The 20,491-nt window shown below is 43.2% G+C and overlaps 1 protein-coding gene across 1 annotated transcript in view; it reads right to left on the reverse strand.

The window, feature by feature from the left end:
• The window catches only part of LOC112217705 (cadherin EGF LAG seven-pass G-type receptor 1-like), a 92,765-nt gene that overhangs the window by 52,227 nt on the left and 20,047 nt on the right, over window positions 1-20,491 (reverse strand). The window contains exon 2 of the mRNA XM_042294898.1: window positions 161-817. Within this exon, the coding sequence (XP_042150832.1) occupies window positions 161-817 (657 nt within the window). The remainder of the gene's footprint in view (window positions 1-160; window positions 818-20,491) is intronic.

A 20,491-nucleotide genomic window follows, 5' to 3' on the forward strand; every position in this document is an offset into this window, starting at 1 on the left:
CTAACCCTAACCCTAATGACAGAGAGATAGGAAAGAAAGTCAAAAGCAAAGTCAGAAGGTGAAAGGTGAAAGAAAGACTGACGTGAAAAAGAGCGGATCAAGAATGGGGTGAAAGAAAAAGAGTCAAGTAGGAAACCAAAAAGTGGATAACAACACTCACCGGTGAAGTTCTCCGGACACTCACAAGTGTACCCGCCTTCCCTGCTCCGGCACTTGCCGTTATTCTGGCAGGGACCCGAGTAGCACAGGTCAATCTCCGTCTCACAGTAGTCCCCCGTGAAACCTGCTGGGCATCGGCAGCGCAGCCCCGTCACCGGGTGGATAGGCCTGAACAGCACCGTATCCGAGGACACAAAGGGTGCCGAGCTGTCGAACCTCAGCACCGACACACACTTCATGTAGTTCTCACAGGGCTCGCGGAGGCAGATGTTATCGTCAAAGGGCAGCACATGCTGGCTGGATACCAGGGTGAGCAGAGTCCGGTTCAGATAAATCTGCTCCTGCAGGGCTTCTGAGGGGAAGAAAGGTCCAGAGGGGATGGTGCCCCCGGGTCCGCCAGGAGGGCGCAGGGCGGAGAAGGTGACGTTGAGGATTCTCCCCTGGACGTGTGTGTCCTTCTGGATGTTGAAGACGAAGACGCCATCAGGGCGGGTGGACAGGACCGCTGCCACGCCCTCCATGAAGAGGGCGAGCAGCGGGGACAAGAAGCGCTCTTGGGACATGTTCTCAAGGCGCACCGTTATGCTGTTGGTCAGCATGTCGTCGGTGATAATGGTGACACGCAGGGTGCAGAGGGCCGTGACACGGTGGACACCGTCTGGAATCAGAGACAACCAGGATCAACCAGGGTCATAGAATAACACTTTAAAGATACATTAAAGACACAAAGGTCATGTCAGTCAACATTTGAAAACATACCCCATTAACCTAATTGCAAACAAAGCACTGCTTTTCACCTCTGCTGGCTTGTTCCACTTTAACGTAATGCCTTTTGGTTTGAAGAATGGTCCAGTAACTTTTCAACTTTATCACCACAATAAAGCAAGAATCTTCAACAATGATCACTGGAGAAAGATTCCTACTGACTGTGTCAACTTTTTCATCCAGTGTCAAATCCAAGGTAAAACTCCAACCTGTGAACATTAGCGCAGACAGTGTTTCCTCCATTTAAACTGAAAGAGTTTGGGGATTTGGGATATAGGCTAGCAAAGTAGGTAGAAGCACATTCAAGTTCACTGTTGCAACACTAACAATACACTGCATGAATAAATGACATGGTGTAGTGTTCCTTGTCAGTATCTGACAGACACAATGTCCAATATACCATAGCCCTACACCATAGCCCTACACTATAGCCCTACACTATAGCCCTACACCATAGCCCTACACTATAGCCCTACACCATAGCCCTACACCATAGCCCTACACCATAGCCCTACACTATAGCCCTACACTATAGCCCTACACCATAGCCCTACACCATAGCCCTACACCATAGCCCTACACCATAGCCCTACACCATAGCCCTACACCATAGCCCTACACTATAGCCCTACACCATAGCCCTACACTATAGCCCTACACCATAGCCCTACACTATAGCCCTACACTATAGCCCTACACCAACGCCCTACACTATAGCCCTACACTATAGCCCTAAACCATTGCCCTACACTATAGCCCTACACTATAGGCCTACACCATAGCCCTACACTATAGCCCTACACCATAGCCCTACACTAAAGTCCTACACCATAGCCCTACACTATAGCCCTACACCATAGCCCTACACCATAGCCCTACACTATAGCCCTACACCATAGCCCTACACTATAGCCCTACACCATAGCCCTACACCATAGCCCTACACTATAGCCCTACACTATAGCCCTACACTATAGCCCTACACCATAGCCCTACACTTTAGCCCTACACTATAGCCCTACACCATAGCCCTACACTATAGCCCTACACCATAGCCCTACACTATAGCCCTACACTATAGCCCTAAACCATTGCCCTACAATATAGCCCTACACTATAGCCCTACACCATAGCCCTACACTATAGCCCTACACCATAGCCCTACACTATAGCCCTACACTATAGCCCTACACCAACACCCTACACCAACGCCCTACACCAACGCCCTACACCATAGCCCTAAACCATTACCCTACACCAACGCCCTACACCAACGCCCTACACCAACACCCTACACCATAGCCCTAAACCATCGCCCTACACCATCACCCTACACCAACGCCCTACACCAACGCCCTATAGTGAGAGATGAAGGACTATGCCTAAAACCAGTGGGTTGAATAGGGTCAAGGGAATTATTTCCAGATTGTTAAGGCTTTGTTTGGCGTGCTCTCTACCCTGATGGTTCTTCACAGTACCCCTCTACCATGTGAACGCAGAGTGGTATAATTACCAAACAAAGAGGACAAGGTTTCGACTCTTGTTACACTGTCCTCTCACATACTGTCAACTCAGCCAGACACGCAAGGGTAGACACAACAAAAGCCCCCCCCAACACACACACACACACACACGAAAGATCCCCAGTAGCAGCTGGTCATACAAAGACATATGGTGCCAAGACACACAAAGGTTTGTAGACAAAAGAGAGATTTTCTGTACTTGTACCACATAATTACAAGGAACATGTATTTGTGTATATTAAGTATCTACAATTTGGGAAACTCTACCTCAGTCCAAATCAATGCTTGTCCCTACCCCACTCAGATACCGTTTACTTTACCTCAGGAGCCAATGACTGCATTTCCATTTCGTCTTTCAAAACCCACTTAACAAGATTAGAACAAAAGCAATCTGAATATTTGCCTAAAGAACATATTTCAAGGCTTTTATTTGTGTTGTATCATGCAATACAATGTAAAAGCTTTACGTTTGAGGTAAACTTTAAATAGGCGTACCAAGCCCATCCTGGTAAATAATCTTGAGCTATAAAATGCTGGGATCACAATAGAAAATTGAAGGCACTCTGACTGAAGACAAACAGGGTGATACACAACCAACAACTTGCTAAAGGCAAGGCACTGTACATTTGGTAAGATGTCTGCACCCTGTTCCCTGCATTAGCATTTATTATAATTAACCCAGTCCCACACACATCTCACCTTAACCCAGTCCCATTTCAAAGGCCTTAATATCTGCGTTTGATAACTGTACCAATTGGCTTTTGTCATCATCTCGTTTGAAGTAATGGTCTCGTTATCTAGGAGATATGCTGATGCTTGCATGCCCAGGCAAACAGGACACCCTGGTGTGTGCCTGTCAGACACTGAGATACCCGCCACTAGAATTGGCACACAAGCCAAAGAGGTGCTCTTTATCTAATGGGTGCCAAGCAGACCGCTCTCTGAATTCATGACTGGGTTGTAATTGTGTTAGACTGGGATTTTAATGCACTATTCATTACCAGGGTCTGTACCACCACGCTACTGCCTACTAATTCATTGTTGCTGATCAGACTATTCCATTTAATTTAAAACGAAAAAACATTTAGATTTTTTAAAGTAGTTCATTTGTTTGCTGGTGGTATGTGCAACCTTGTCATCCCCTACTTTCGCTTGAATGGACCTTGTGTTTTTAAACTGAAGTAACAAGTTGTCTGGCAAATGCTGCCTCTTCAATTTACTCCATATTTCTTCTGTTTGTACAAGTCTTCTCATTTTACAATGCAAAGATATGCTGTTCAGCAATAGTTCATCATTTATTAATAGTTTAGAACCACCCAGAGGTGGCAATCGCCAAATCCTATGTTTATGTAACCAATTTTGTCTAACAACTTAAGGTGAATTGTGTGTGGGACTGGGAGACTACTAGCTATGCATTATGGACAGGGGAGTGACAGATGGGAGTTCAGCAAGCAGTGGGACACAGATGGATCAAATGTCAACATTAGCCATTAGCTCTTCCCTGCCCAGACACCCTCCCTCCTCCCAATAGGGTTGATTATTCCTTGACAAAACACACTCCCTCCTCCCAATAGGGTTGGTTATTCCTTGACAATACACCCTCCCTCCTCCCAATAGGGTTGGTTATTCCTTGACAAAACACCCTCCCTCCTCCCAATAGGGTTGGTTATTCCTTGACAAAACACACTCCCTCCTCCCAATAGGGTTGGTTATTCCTTGACAAAACACCCTCCCTCCTCCCAATAGGGTTGGTTATTCCTTGACAAAACACCCTCCCTCCTCCCAATAGGGTTGGTTATTCCTTGACAAAACACCCTCCCTCCTCCCAATAGGGTTGGTTATTCATTGACAAGACACCCTCCCCCTCCCAATAGGGTTGGTTATTCCTTGACAAAACACCCTCCCTCCTCCCAATAGGGTTGGTTATTCCTTGACAAGACACCCTCCCTCCTCCCAATAGGGTTGGTTATTTCTAGACAAGACACCCTCGCCCCTCCCAATAGGGTTGGTTATTCCTTCCCTCCTCCCAATAGGGTTGGTTATTCCTTCCCTCCTCCCAATAGGGTTGCTTATTCCTTCCCTCCTCCCAATAGGGTTGGTTATTCCTTCCCTCCTCCCAATAGGGTTGGTTATTCCTTCCCTCCTCCCAATAGGGTTGGTTATTCCTTCCCTCCTCCCAATAGGGTTGGTTATTCCTTCCCTCCTCCCAATAGGGTTGGTTATTCCTTCCCTCCTCCCAATAGGGTTGGTTATTCCTTCCCTCCTCCCAATAGGGTTGGTTATTCCTTCCCTCCTCCCAATAGGGTTGGTTATTCCTTCCCACCTCCCAATAGGGTTGGTTATTCCTTCCCTCCTCCCAATAGGGTTGGTTATTCCTTCCCTCCTCCCAATAGGGTTGGTTATTCCTTCCCTCCTCCCAATAGGGTTGGTTATTCCTTCCCTCCTCCCAATAGGGTTGGTTATTCCTTCCCTCCTCCCAATAGGGTTGGTTATTCCTTCCCTCCTCCCAATAGGGTTGGTTATTCCTTCCCTCCTCCCAATAGGGTTGGTTATTCCTTCCCAATAGGGTTCCTCCCAATAGGGTTGGTTATTCTTCCCTCCTCCCAATAGGGTTGGTTATTCCTTCCCTCCTCCCAATAGGGTTGGTTATTCCTTCCCTCCTCCCAATAGGGTTGGTTATTCCTTCCCTCCTCCCAATAGGGTTATTCTATGTGAACATGGAACAAAAAACGTCTATCGGATTCAGTATTTTCCAGGAATTTAGCACAAAGAAATGTCCTTTGGAGGAAGATGTTTCTGTTTCTCACAGAATGACCCTACTGAGACAAACAACTACTTTTATCTATGCTCTTTCAAGACCTAACCTACCTTTTCTTTCCAATGACAAACACCCGACCCAACATAGAATTTGATTCACCACCTCAAACACAAATCGATAAAGCTTAAATGGCATAGTGATGCTTTACATCTTTGGATTTACTGGACATTATACTTGTTTTTTTGCCATCAATGCTGTCTTTACAACATATTTTTGGTAAATAACAAAAACAACAAACTGAGCATTTTGGCATGTTTTATTTCAGGGTCTAAAAACTAAATTAAGAAACAATCAACTCCACTACGCCCCATCACAGGCATAGGCATTGCAATTAGGCAGACAAGGAGTGCTCTTAATCGTCCGTGACCTCTGTTAGCAATGTGAGGAAGAATAGGGTCACTGTTATAGCCAGGCAGAGCACTGTTATACCAAAATAACCAGCAACTGCACTGAGGGGCTAACTATTTCATTACTCCTGGGAGGTTTGAGGTTAGCTACTTCGTTTAGCTTTTAAATGTGGTCTGTCTTATTACATCAACTGGTCGTGCAGACAAGTACGGTTGATGTAAATAATATGGCTTAGGTTGAAGCAATGTTGAAAGTAAGAGTTTAAGATGAGAAGCTTTAAAGTTGAAATGACATAAACAAAGACGGAGAGACTTTTCTAAACGAATGTCCCTGTGAATGTTCAAGTCCTCTCAGTTGGAATGTAACCCGTATGAGTACACTGATCCATCTCATTATCCACCATTGAATCCACAGGTTTGAAAATACCGTACAATATCATTTGGGTGGATGTAGGCTAACGCTGAGAAATCAAAACATTTCTTTCAGCTCAACAGATTGTCAAAGGCAATGTCACACTGTGTGAATTCACTTAACAGTTGACTGGATTGGATCCTTCTGCGTCTCAATTGTAACTAATGAAATTACATCCCTTCACTTTCAATCATTAACAGGGTCTATGATCCACAAATCCAGGATTCTCCCATTGCGGCTTCGTCAATTGCTCTTTTTGTAGAAAGATTATAGTTTGTCTCCTAGATCAGTAGCACAACATACAAGATGTTCTACCTCCACAAAAAAAGCCTTGGCAACAGCATTGCTGGTGGCTGACCCAAATAATGCATTGGTGCTTGGTGCTGGGCCAGTGGCCAGCCATCGCACAAAGAGCCCTGGGAAAGACAACAGTCAGAGTGCCAATCTGCCTCCCCAAGTGCACACTTTGAGCGTGGAGCAGTACCCAAACATGAGTCTTTCCCAGCCCGTCATAGAGAAATTTGATGACATTTCTTCAGTAGCACATGGTGGAGAAAAGTAATGACACCTTACTTGAATCCATGTCAAATAGCTTTGTTATACTTTACACAGAACAAACTAAATCTAGGGATTGCAGGAGATGCTTCAGAAATGTTGACACACACCTAGAAAATCATTAAAGAATCCAGCCACCCAAGTCATAGACTGTTCTCTTTGCTTCCACATGGCAAGTGGTACTGGTGCATAAAATCTGACACCAACAGGCTTCTGAACAGCTCCTATAACCAAGTGATAAGACTGCTAAACAGCTACAGCTGTCTTTATGCACATTCATTCACTGCCTCCACATACATTTCTACTGACTCCACACACATTTATACTGACTCCACACACATTTATACGGACTCCACACACATTTATACACTCCACACACATTTATACTGACTCCACACACATTTATACGGACTCCACACACATTTATACAGACTCCACACACATTTATACTGACTCCACACACATTTATACTGACTCCACACACATTTATACGGACTCCACACACATTCATTCACTGCCTCCACACACATTTCTACTGACTCCACACACATTTATACTGACTCCACACACATTTCTACTGCCTCCACACACATTTATACAGACTCCACACACATTTATACTGACTCCACATACATTTCTACTGACTCCACACACATTTCTACTGCCTCCACACACATTTATACGGACTCCACACACATTTCTACTGACTCCACATACATTTATACTGACTCCACACACATTTATACGGACTCCACACACATTTATACTGACTCCACATACATTTATACTGACTCCACACACATTTATACTGACTCCACACACATTTATACTGACTCCACACACATTTATACGGACTCCACACACATTTATACTGACTCCACATACATTTCTACTGACTCCACACACATTTCTACTGCCTCCACATACATTTATACTGACTCCACACACATTTCTACTGACTCCACACACATTTCTACTGACTCCACACACATTTATACTGACTCCACACACATTTATACTGACTCCACACACATTTATACTGACTCCACACACATTTATACTGACTCCACATACATTTCTACTGACTCCACACACATTTCTACTGACTCCACACACATTTCTACTGACTCCACACACATTTCTACTGACTCCACACACATTTATACTGACTCCACACACATTTCTACTGACTCCACACACATTTCTACTGACTCCACACACATTTCTACTGACTCCACACACATTTCTACTGACTCCACACACATTTCTACTGACTCCACACACATTTCTACTGACTCCACACACATTTCTACTGACTCCACACACATTTCTACTGACTCCACACACATTTCTACTGACTCCACACACATTTTCTACTGACTCCACACACATTTATACTGACTCCACACACATTTCTACTGACTCCACATACATTTATACTGACTCCACACACATTTCTACTGACTCCACACACATTTATACTGACTCCACACACATTTCTACTGCCTCCACACACATTTATACAGACTCCACACACATTTATACTGACTCCACATACATTTCTACTGACTCCACACACATTTCTACTGCCTCCACACACATTTATACTGACTCCACATTTCTACATTTCTACTGACTCCACACATTTATACTGACTCCACACACATTTATACTGACTCCACACACATTTATACTGACTCCACACACATTTATACGGACTCATTTTTATACTGACTCCACATACATTTCTACTGACTCCACACACATTTCTACTGCCTCCACATACATTTCTACTGACTCCACACACATTTCTACTGACTCCACACACATTTCTACTGACTCCACACACATTTATACTGACTCCACACACTGACTCCACACACATTTATACTGACTCCACACACATTTATACTGACTCCACACACATTTATACTGACTCCACACATTTCTACTGACTCCACACACATTTCTACTGACTCCACACACATTTCTACTGACTCCACACACATTTCTACTGACTCCACACACATTTATACTGACTCCACACACATTTCTACTGACTCCACACACATTTCTACTGACTCCACACACATTTCTACTGACTCCACACACATTTCTACTGACTCCACACACATTTATACTGACTCCACACACATTTCTACTGACTCCACACACATTTCTACTGACTCCACACACATTTCTACTGACTCCACACACATTTACATTTCTACTGACTCCACACACATTTCGGACTCCACATTTATACTGACTCCACACACATTTATACTGCCTCCACACACATTTCTACGGACTCCACACACATTTCTACGGACTCCACACACATTTCTACTGACTCCACACACATTTCTACTGACTCCACACACATTTATACGGACTCCACACACATTTATACGGACTCCACACACATTTCTACTGACTCCACACACATTTCTACTGACTCCACATACATTTCTACTGACTCCACACACATTTCTACTGACTCCACACACATTTATACTGACTCCACACACATTTATACTGACTCCACATACATTTATACTGACTCCACACACATTTATACTGACTCTGCACACATTTATACGGACTCCACACACATTTCTACTGACTCCACACACATTTCTACTGACTCCACATACATTTCTACTGACTCCACACACATTTCTACTGACTCCACACACATTTATACCGACTCCACACACATTTATACTGACTCCACATACATTTATACTGACTCTGCACACATTTATACTGACTCCACATACATTTATACTGACTCCACACACATTTATACTGACTCTGCACACATTTATACTGACTCCACACACATTTATACTGACTCCACATACATGTATACTGACTCTGCACACATTTATACTGACTCTGCACACACCCAGTCACATACAATCATCATATACGCTGCTGCTACTCTGTTTATCATATATCCTGATGCATAGTCACCTTACTCCTATACATATCTACCTCTATAACTCCAGTATCCCTGTCACCTTACTCCTATACATATCTACCTCCATCACTCCAGTATCCCTGTCACCTTACTCCTATACATATCTACCTCTATAACTCCAGTATCCCTGTCACCTTACTCCTATACATATCTACCTCCATCACTCCAGTATCCCTGTCACCTTACTCCTATACATATCTACCTCCATCACTCCAGTATCCCTACACATTGTAAACATGGTATTAAAACTGACCCTGTATATAGTATGCATGCTTACGTCTCGTGTGCTTCTTATTTCTTCTTGTTTTATTTATTGTGTTTTTGTTCTACCTTAAGTCATTTTTAGTACTGCATTGTTATTAATTACTGCATTGTTGGGTTTAGAGCTTTGAAGAAAGGCATTTCACCGTACTTTGCACGTGACATTAAAACATAATGTAGTACAGTGAAAAGAAGCTTGTGCACACTGAGCTTGCACGTTCTTATTTTGTGCTAACCTTTCGGCCGCATGGCCTTCATCACAGCTCTAACACGCATTTATCCATTTCCTGGAAACAAAACTATCAGCTTTGATTGAAGATGACTAACTTAGGAGTAGGTCTATTCATTTGTCTGACATGCGACTGGAAGTTACTCTATTACTTTCCCTTACACGCGTTTGGGCCGCATTCTACTGCCACAATACAGACATTACACGGTCATACCCGCCCCAACACAACCCCAGAGGAATGCCATCAAAGCTGAGTGAGGCACCGCCAGGTTAATTCATGAAGCCTGTAGCAGTAAACGTGTCCATGTTGTGCCATAAAGCTCATGATAAGGATCTTATAGGCACTCAGGAATGGATGAGGCTCACAATAGAAGTCGGTCAGTTCAATTCGACTGCTTTTTAGTCAGACCTGAGACAAAAGAGGGGGAGAAGAAGGGTGATGGGGAAAGAAAGGAGTGGAAAATGTTTTTTTTTTTTTTAAAGAGAAGGTTACATGTGTAACTCTGTGTTGTTGTTTGTGTCGCACTTGGCCAGGTCGCAGTTGTAAATGAGAACATGTTCTCAACTAGCCTACCTGGTTAAATAAAGGTGAAATTACAAATAAAAAAACATGTTAAAGGGAGAGAGGGAAAAGAGAGTGCTGGGGGGAGATAGAACACAGAGAGGAGAGAAAGTGGAGTGGAGGGAGGGGAAGGGACTGAGCACTCACATAGCGCTCCAAAGCTTGTCCCCATTCATCCGACTCTGGCTCTAAACAACATCGGTGGGGAACATTGAGGCTTTGATCATGGCAAAGGTATAAAACACCAGGAGAGAATAGCATGGGGTGGTCCTCAACTGACCATGATATTTTAGTTTATGGGCGTGTCTATTCAACAGTGCCATAAGGAGATGCTACTGCAGACAGGGAGCTGGGTGAATAAAAACACTCAGCCTAAATGGAAGTAAAGTGGATAATGACCAGATATAGAAAACAGATGTGTGTGGCTACTAATGGCTACTAATTAGCATTGTTTTAATAGTATAGCCTAGATCTACAGTACTTATGACGGTGACATTTTGGGGGAATTTAAAGTGCAAATAGACATATGGGATTTCAAATTTGCATCAATGAGAAAGGATTTCAAATTTGGAACGGATTTCAGTGCACTCCTCCACTTTCAGTGGAACCCTGCCAAATGTCAAGAATCCAGACATATTGCTACAAATGACTAGGTTTGTATGTACACTGTATAACTTGCCAGCTACTGTAGGTGTTCAACACATAAATCACTACACTGTCGTTCTAATAGTGATAGCCGACGTATGGTTATGTATGGTTATGACAAATGACCATAAATGGAATAGAATGCTTGGGGATTTCCACAACTGAAAACGCTGAGAGGTGAGTGGGTGTTAACTGTGTCGGCATTCTATTTTCTCTGGTCTATATCTGAGGTGAAATAACAGCATTCATTAACTCTGGAATGTCAGAAATGCAATTGTTAAACAGATTGTCTTCAAAATGTTCAATCAAAATGTTCTGTAATAAACCATTGTTTCCCACAACTGTGTTTGAGGAATTCAGAGGTTAGATAGAGCTTAACACTAGCAGTGGCTGATGCCCTATTGGCCCCTGTTGGCCCCAATGTATTTGTGTAATCTCAGAGAAAATACCATCACAGAACTCATGCTTTCTGTCTCAGATTTCAACAATTCCTTTTGTATCCCGCAGCAACCCTTTATTCCATTTGAAAATAAAGCTCCTCTCTGGTGAGTGGGTAGCTGAGGAAAAGGGGAACAATATGTGCAACTCAAATAAAAAAAGCAACCAATGACTTAACACTGAACAAATATAATTTCCCAACAAACTCTGAATCAATGGTGTCAATAAATTGCAGCTTCATGATGAACAGTGAAACAAAACGCAGAATGCTTATTTAGCACAGAAACTAAACAGTTAGCAGTTAACTGGAAAGGCAACCAACTCAAAATACAAAAAAGAACAGCCAACCTAGAATCAATGCTGTTCAGCATCTCACACAAAAAAAAGTGGAACTTTTGCTTAGAAGCCCAGTGTGAATTAGCTTATACGATCAAATGTGAGCTAGTTCGATGAAATCCCTGTTTTGACAGGCCCACTGTCTGATCCTTGTCTGACAGCCCCAGACATGAAGAGAAAAAGCTAATCCCTTCTTTCAGTTGTTTTGTCTTTCCTCCGAGTCGCTGTCCCACAAACAGCTTTGTGTGAGCGTGACAGAAATCTGCATGGGAACAATAGCTCCCCAATGCCCTGCTTCTAATGGGCCCGAGAGGTCCCCCTCTCTGTAACTCCCAAAAAAGGGACCCGTTCTAGAACCCCCACCCCTCCCCAATAATGTCCCAAGGAGCCAGAATGCTTCCGGTTGCTATGGTGACACCCCACAAATTGCCAAAGCCTCTCAGCCTCTGAATTACCCCCTCTTTGCCCCTTTCTCCAGGGCTGAACCACTTTGGGTGTAGAGGGAGATAGAAACCTCCCCCACAGTTTCTTTAGGAGAGACGGCCAGGTTAACATTACTTGAACTGAGGGAGGTAGCCGAAAGAATCGAAAGTGGGCCATTAACAAAAAAAGGTTGTCTTATAAGATGTTAAGCCATAGAAAATGTCATACACATGGGGTGAATCACATCCTAAAGTTAGAGTCCAACCCCAAGTAAGGACAAAAAAATGTCCCAAAACATCAGTGCTGTGTGTAGTAAACAAATTAAACAGTTGCCAACTTGACAGCCTAATTTATTTTGAATTGTACCTTTATTTAACTAGGCAAGTCAGTTAAGAACAAATTCTTAATGACAGCCTAGGAACAGTGGGTTAACTGCCTTGTTCAGGGGCAGAACAACAGATGTTTTACCTTGTCAGCTCGGGGATTTGATCTTGCAACCTTTTGGTTACTAGTCCAACACTCTAACCACTAGGTTACCTGCCGCCCCAAGCCCCTATTCCTGTTATCCAAAAAGTATGCCAGCAAGCATACCAACATGGGCTACTGGGATTCATTCTACCATTAAAGGATCTGACTGAAAAGTCACTGACAATTGGCACGCTGAAGTCAACATGAGGTGTTGGGGATAGCGGGATAGCTCAAGACATGGACTACTGAATGACATCAGTTGAAGAGTCCAACCCCATCGTCACACATCCTATGGAAAAATCTCAATTGCATTTCCTTGATTCCTCACGTCCTCTCTCCTCGCCTCTTTCTCAAAACCCATTGGATGAGAAAGTCAGAAGTCCCTCCCCGCTGACCATCTCATCCAATAGATTTTGAGAAGGAGGTGAGGAGAAGACGTGAAGAATCGAGGAAATGCAATTCAGATTCTCCCCTAATCACCATCCGTCAGGACTTGAAGCACTTTAAGTCACGATGATGTCATCATTCCTATGTGCTTAGTCTAGTATCCACGGAAATTAAGTGCCAAGCTGAGAGGAGTGTGTGCTGCTATCCAGTAGTACCATTCACTCCAACGAAAGTGTCAGACTTTGATCAAACTTGCTCAAATAAGGTCGGCCTTATTCCCAGGGAATGGGAATGCATTTAAGAAAACTTGGGAAAATCCTGAATTGTAAAGGTCGAGTGATCTGAGGAAATTTAGTGGGCTTAGCGAAAGCTTTGGAGGATTATCATGAAAGTTTTTCTGGTTTGGGAAGTGACACATCGGCCCCTTACATCGGCCCTCACCTTTCATCAACTACAATTCCTCCAACCCGAAACAGCTTTCAAGTTGAACATTGAGATCAAATGCACATTAGAGGAAACAGCGCCACTGTTCATCCCAGCACATTCATTGCTTTTGTTTTGTTGTTGAAACAGAGTAGACAATCATTTGTGCCAGGTGTGATATCCCTCCTAAATAGCTCGGGCTAATGTTCCTATCGACTCAGTAAGGCCAGCAGGCTTTATAAAAAAAACTTTTTATTGGTATGTAACTGTTATGAAAGTTGTATTGTCAATTTTGTTTTATATTTAAACGCCACTTTAAAAGTGTACATGACACTGCAACAAAATTTCCCCATGGGGATAATAAAGTCAGTAAGTAAGTAAGTAAGAGTAGAGGAGCCTCTGGCAGAGTGGGAGGAGCCTCTGACAGAGTAAGAGGAGCCTTTGGCAGAGTGGGAGGAGCCTTTGGAAGAGTGGGAGGAGCCTTTGACATTGTGGGAAAAATAATTGCATTACAAATTCTGTTGTTCTATCTCGTGTGCAATGATGTCCGAGGGAAGAAAACAGTCCTTAATGTAAAATCTCAAATGGATGTTTAACCTTTATTTAACCAGGCAAGTCAGTTAAGAACAAATTCTTATTTACAACGACAGCCTACGCCGGCCAAACCCTAATCCGGACGACGCTGGGCCAATTGTGCACAGCCCTATGGGACTCCCAATCACGGCCAGATTGTGATACAACCTGGAATCAAACCAGAGTCTGAAGTGACGCCTCTACCTCTGAGATGCAATGCTTTAGACCGCTGCGCAACTAGGGAGTGACAGTTTCACCAACATCTTTAAAATGAAATAGCCTAGCCTAAATAATGTCTAAATAATGTCTATTTCATTTCATAAAGGTGTTAAATAAAATATATCCTTCAATTCAACAAACATGAATAAATCAACTCTAGAACTAAATTAGGTTGAAACAGTGTGGTCAATCCAACACCCCACACTACACTCATAAAAGGACAGAAAAGTTCAATAACATCAAGTTCTCTTAAATCATGAACTCTGACTCCCCATGGGAATGATAGGTCAGATGATAGAGAATTCCCTCCTGACTCTCTCCCCACATACTTAACAGAGCAGGGCATTTTGAGACAAACAAAGTTAAGTAAGCATGAGTGGAAAATATGTACCTGCATGTTTTGGCATACAGGTAGTTGGATTGAGTGGTCCATTCAATTTCAAGTATCTTTTTTGGGTAACTACAGTTGAAGTCGGAAGTTTACATACACCTTAGCCAAATACATTTAAACTCAGTTTCTCACAATTCCTGACATTTAATCCTAGTAAAAATTCCCTGTCTTAGGCCAGTTAGGATCACCACTTTATTTTAAGAATGTGAAATGTCAGAATAATAGTAGAGAGAATTATTTATTTCAGCACATTCCCAGTGGGTCAGATGTTTACATACACTAAATTAGTATTTAGTAGCATTGCCTTTAAATTGTTTAACTTGGGTCAAACGTTTTGGGGAGCCTACCACAAGCTTCCCACAATAAGCTGGATGAATTTTGGCCCATTCCTCCTGACAGAGCTGGTGTAACTGAGTCAGGTTTGTAGGCCTCCTAGCTTTGGCAGTATGTTTGGGGTCATTGTCCATTTGGAAGACCCATTTGCGACCAGGCTCCTGACTGATGTCTTGAGATGCTGCTTCAATATATCCACATAATTTCTTTCCTCATGATGCCATCTATTTTGTGAAGTGCACCAGTCCCTCCTGCAGCAAAGCAACCCCACAACATGATGCTGCCATCCCTGTGCTTCACGGTTGGGATGGTGTTCTTCGGCTTGCAAGCCTCCCCTGTTTTCCTCCAAACATAACGATGGTCATTATGGCCAAACAGTTATATTTTTGTTTCATCAGACCAGGGGACATTTCTCCAAAAGGTACGATCTTTGTCCCCATGTGCAGTTGTAAACCGTAGTCTGGCTTTTTTATGGAGGTTTTGGAGCAGTGGCTTCTTCCTTGCTGAGTGGCCTTTCAGGTTATGTCGATATAGGACTCGTTTTACTGTGGATATATATACCTTTGTACCTGTTTCCGCCAGCATCTTCACAAGGTCCTTTGCTGTTGTTCTGGGATTGATTTGCACTTTTCGCACCAAAGTACATTCATCTCTAGGAGACAGAACGTGTCTCCTTCCTGAGCGGTATGACAGCTGCGTGGTCTCAGGGTGTTTATACTTGCGTACGATTGTTTGAACAGATGAACGTGGTACCTTCAAGCGTTTGGAAAATTGCTCCCAAGGATGAACCATACTTGTGGAGGTCTACAATTAATTTTCTGAGGTCTTGGCTGATTTCTTTTGACTTTCCCATGATGTTAAGCAAAGAGGCCCTGAGTTTGAAGGTAGGCCTTGAAATACATCCACAGGTACACCTCCAATTGACTCAAATTATGTAAATTAGTCTATCAGAAGCTTCTGAAGCCATGACATAATTTTCTGGAATTTTCCAAGCTGTTTAAAGGCACAGTCAACTTAGTGTATGTAAACTTCTGACCCACTGGAATTGTGATACAGTGAATTATAAGTGAAATAATCTGTCTGTAAACAATTGTTGGAAAAATGACTTGTGCCAAGCACAAAGTAGATGTCCTAACTGATTTGCCAAAACTATAGTTTGTTCACAAGAAATGTGTGGAGTTGTTGAAAAACAAGTTTTAATGACTCCAACCTAAGTGTATGAAAACTTCTGACTTCAACTCTATGTACAGTGCTTGAATTGGATTGAAATAGGTACCAGCACTGTTTATATTAAGGTGCAGGAACACTATTTATTTACCTTTATTTAACTAGGCAAGTCAGTTAAGAACAAATTCTTATTTACAATGACGGCCTACCTCGGCCAAACCCTAACCCAGATGACACTGGTCCAATTGTGCACTGCCCTTTGGGACTCCCAATCACAGCCGGTTGTGATGCAGCCAGGACTGAACCAGGGTCTGTAGTGATGCCTCTAGTACTGAGATGCAGTGCCTTAGACAGCTGCGCTACTCGGGAACTCTATAATAACTTTAAGCCAATATTTTCTGAGAGGTGCAGGAACTGAAGCAGTAGAACATCTGAGGTGCCGGAACTCAGTTCCTGTGAGCTCCTGCCCAAGTCAAGCTCTGTCCATGTATATAATTCAGGATGCATTACACATTTAAACGTTATTATAGCTACATGGAGCAAGCACTGACAGCTCAGAAAGCTCAGAAAGCTCTGAATACAATACATATTGTGACTGCAAACAGAATATATTATATATAAGTACAAAAATAAAAAAGCTATATGATCAGCTTACAGTGCCTTCAGAAAGTATTCATACCCCTTAACTTATTCAATTTTTTATTGTGTTACAGCCTGAATTGAAAATGTATTAAATACATCTTTTTCTCATCCCTCTACATTAGAGGTCGACCGATTAATCGGAATGGCCGACTAATTAGGGCCGATTTAAAATTTTCATAACAATTGTTAATCAGCATTTTTGGACACAGACCATGGCCGATTACATTGCACTCCATGACGAGACTGTGTGGCAGGCTGACTACCTGTTATGCGAGTGCAGCAAGGAGCCAAGGTAAGTTGCTAGCGGGCATTAAACGTATCTTATAAAAAACAATCAGTCTTAACATAATCACTAGTTAACTACACATGGCTTCTTACTTCCGGCGCCGACAGAGATGGTCGCCTCGCTTCGCGTTCCTAGGAAACTATGCAGTGTTTTGTTTTTTTACGTGTTATTTCTTACATTAGTACCCCAGGTCATCTTAGGTTTCATTACATACAGTCGAGAAGAACTACTGAATATAAGATCAGCGTCAACTCACCATCAGTACGACCAAGAATATGTTTTTCGCGACGCGGATCCTGTGTTCTGCCTTTCAACCGGGACAACGGAATGGATCCTATTTTTTGTGAAGATTCAACAACAAGTGGGACACAATCATGAAGTGGAACGACATTTATTGGATATTTCAAACCTTTTTAACAAATCAAAAACTGAAAAATTGGGCGTGCAAAATTATTCAGCCCCCTTAATTAAGTTAATACTTTGTAGCGCCACCTTTTGCTGCGATTACAGCTGTAAGTCGCTTGGGGTATGTCTCTATCAGTTTTGCACATCGAGAGACTGAAATTTTTTCCCATTCCTCCTTGCAAAACAGCTCGAGCTCAGTGAGGTTGGATGGAGAGCATTTGTGAACAGCAGTTTTGAGTTCTTTCCACAGATTCTCGATTGGATTCAGGTCTGGACTTTGACTTGGCCATTCTAACACCTGGATATGTTTATTTTTGAACCATTCCATTGTAGATTTTGCTTTATGTTTTGGATCATTGTCTTGTTGGAAGACAAATCTCCGTCCCAGTCTCAGGTCTTTTGCAGACTCCATCAGGTTTTCTTCCAGAATGGTCCTGTATTTGGCTCCATCCATCTTCCCATCCATTTTAACCATCTTCCCTGTCCCTGCTGAAGAAAAGCAGGCCCAAACCATGATGCTGCCACCACCATGTTTGACAGTGGGGATGGTGTGTTCAGGGTGATGAGCTGTGTTGATTTTACGCCAAACATAACGTTTTGCATTGTTGCCAAAAAGTTCAATTTTGGTTTCATCTGACCAGAGCACCTTCTTCCACATGTTTGGTGTGTCTCCCAGGTGGCTTGTGGCAAACTTTAAACAACACTTTTTATGGATATCTTTAAGAAATGGCTTTCGTCTTGCCACTCTTCCATAAAGGCCAGATTTGTGCAATATATGACTGATTGTTGTCCTATGGACAGAGTCTCCCACCTCAGCTGTAGATCTCTGCAGTTCATCCAGAGTGATCATGGGCCTCTTGGCTGCATCTCTGATCAGTCTTCTCCTTGTATGAGCTGAAAGTTTAGAGGGCCGGCCAGGTCTTGGTAGATTTGCAGTGGTCTGATACTCCTTCCATTTCAATATTATCGCTTGCACAGTGCTCCTTGGGATGTTTAAAGCTTGGGAAATCTTTTTGTATCCAAATCCTTTAAACTTCTTCACAACAGTATCTCGGACCTGCCTGGTGTGTTCCTTGTTCTTCATGATGCTCTCTGCGCTTTTAACAGACCTCTGAGACTATCACAGTGCAGGTGCATTTATACGGAGACTTGATTACACACAGGTGGATTGTATTTATCATCATTAGTCATTTAGGTCAACATTGGATCATTCAGAGATCCTCACTGAACTTCTGGAGAGAGTTTGCTGCACTGAAAGTAAAGGGGCTGAATAATTTTGCACGCCCAATTTTTCAGTTTTTGATTTGTTAAAAAAGTTTGAAATATCCAATAAATGTCGTTCCACTTCATGATTGTGTCCCACTTGTTGTTGATTCTTCACAAAAAAATACAGTTTTATATCTTTATGTTTGAAGCCTGAAATGTGGCAAAAGGTCGCAAAGTTCAAGGGGGCCGAATACTTTCGCAAGGCACTGTATATCCCCCCCCAAGCAGACACATCGATGGCTCTGAACGAACTTTATTTGACTCTTTGCAAACTGGAATCCATTTATCCGGAGGCTGCATTCATTGTAGCTGGGGATTTTAACAAGGCTAATCTGAAAACAAGACTCCCTTAATTTTATCAGCATATCGATTGCGCAACCAGGGGTGGAAAAACCTTGGATCATTGTTACTCTAACTTCCGCGACGCATATAAGGCCCTGCCCCGCCCTCCTTTCGGAAAAGCCGACCACAACTCCATTTTGTTGATCCCTGCCTACAGACAGAAACTAAAACAAGAGGCTCCCACGCTGAGGTCTGTCCAACGCTGGTCCGACCAAGCTGACTCCACACTCCAAGACTGCTTCCATCACGTGGACTGGGATATGTTTCGTATTGCATCAGATAACAATATTGACGAATACGCTGATTCGGTGTGCGAGTTCATTAGAACGTGCGTTGAAGATGTCGTTCCCATAGCAACGATTAAAACATTCCCTAACCAGAAACCGTGGATTGATGGCAGCATTCGCGTGAAACTGAAAGCGCGAACCACTGCTTTTAATCAGGGCAAGGTGACTGGTAACATGACCGAACACAAACAGTGCAGCTATTCCCTCCGCAAGGCTATCAAACAAGCTAAGCGCCAGTACAGAGACAAAGTAGAATCTCAATTCAACGGCACAGACACAAGAGGCATGTGGCAGGGTCTACAGTCAATCACGGACTACAAGAAGAAATCCAGCCCAGTCACGGCCAGGATGTCTTGCTCCCAGGCAGACTAAATAACTTTTTTGCCCGCTTTGAGGACAATACAGTGCCACTGACACGGCCTGCAACGAAAACATGTGGACTCTCCTTCACTGCAGCCGAGGTGAGTAAGACATTTAAACGTGTTAACCCTCGCAAGGCTGCAGGCCCAGACGGCATCCCCAGCCGCAGCCTCAGAGCATGCGCAGACCAGCTGGCCGGTGTGTTTACGGACATATTCAATCAATCGCTATACCAGTCTGCTGTTCCCACATGCTTCAAGAGGGCCACCATTGTTCCTGTTCCCAAGAAAGCTAAGGTAACTGAGCTAAACGACTACCGCCCCATAGCACTCACTTCCGTCATCATGAAGTGCTTTGAGAGACTAGTCAAGGACCATATCACCTCCACCCTACCTGACACCCTAGACCCACTCCAATTTGCTTACCGCCCAAATAGGTCCACAGACGATGCAATCTCAACCACACTGCACACTGCCCTAACCC

The sequence above is a fragment of the Oncorhynchus tshawytscha genome, linkage group LG01 (genome assembly GCF_018296145.1).
Source record: "Oncorhynchus tshawytscha isolate Ot180627B linkage group LG01, Otsh_v2.0, whole genome shotgun sequence".
In the NCBI taxonomy this organism is placed as follows: domain Eukaryota; kingdom Metazoa; phylum Chordata; class Actinopteri; order Salmoniformes; family Salmonidae; genus Oncorhynchus; species Oncorhynchus tshawytscha.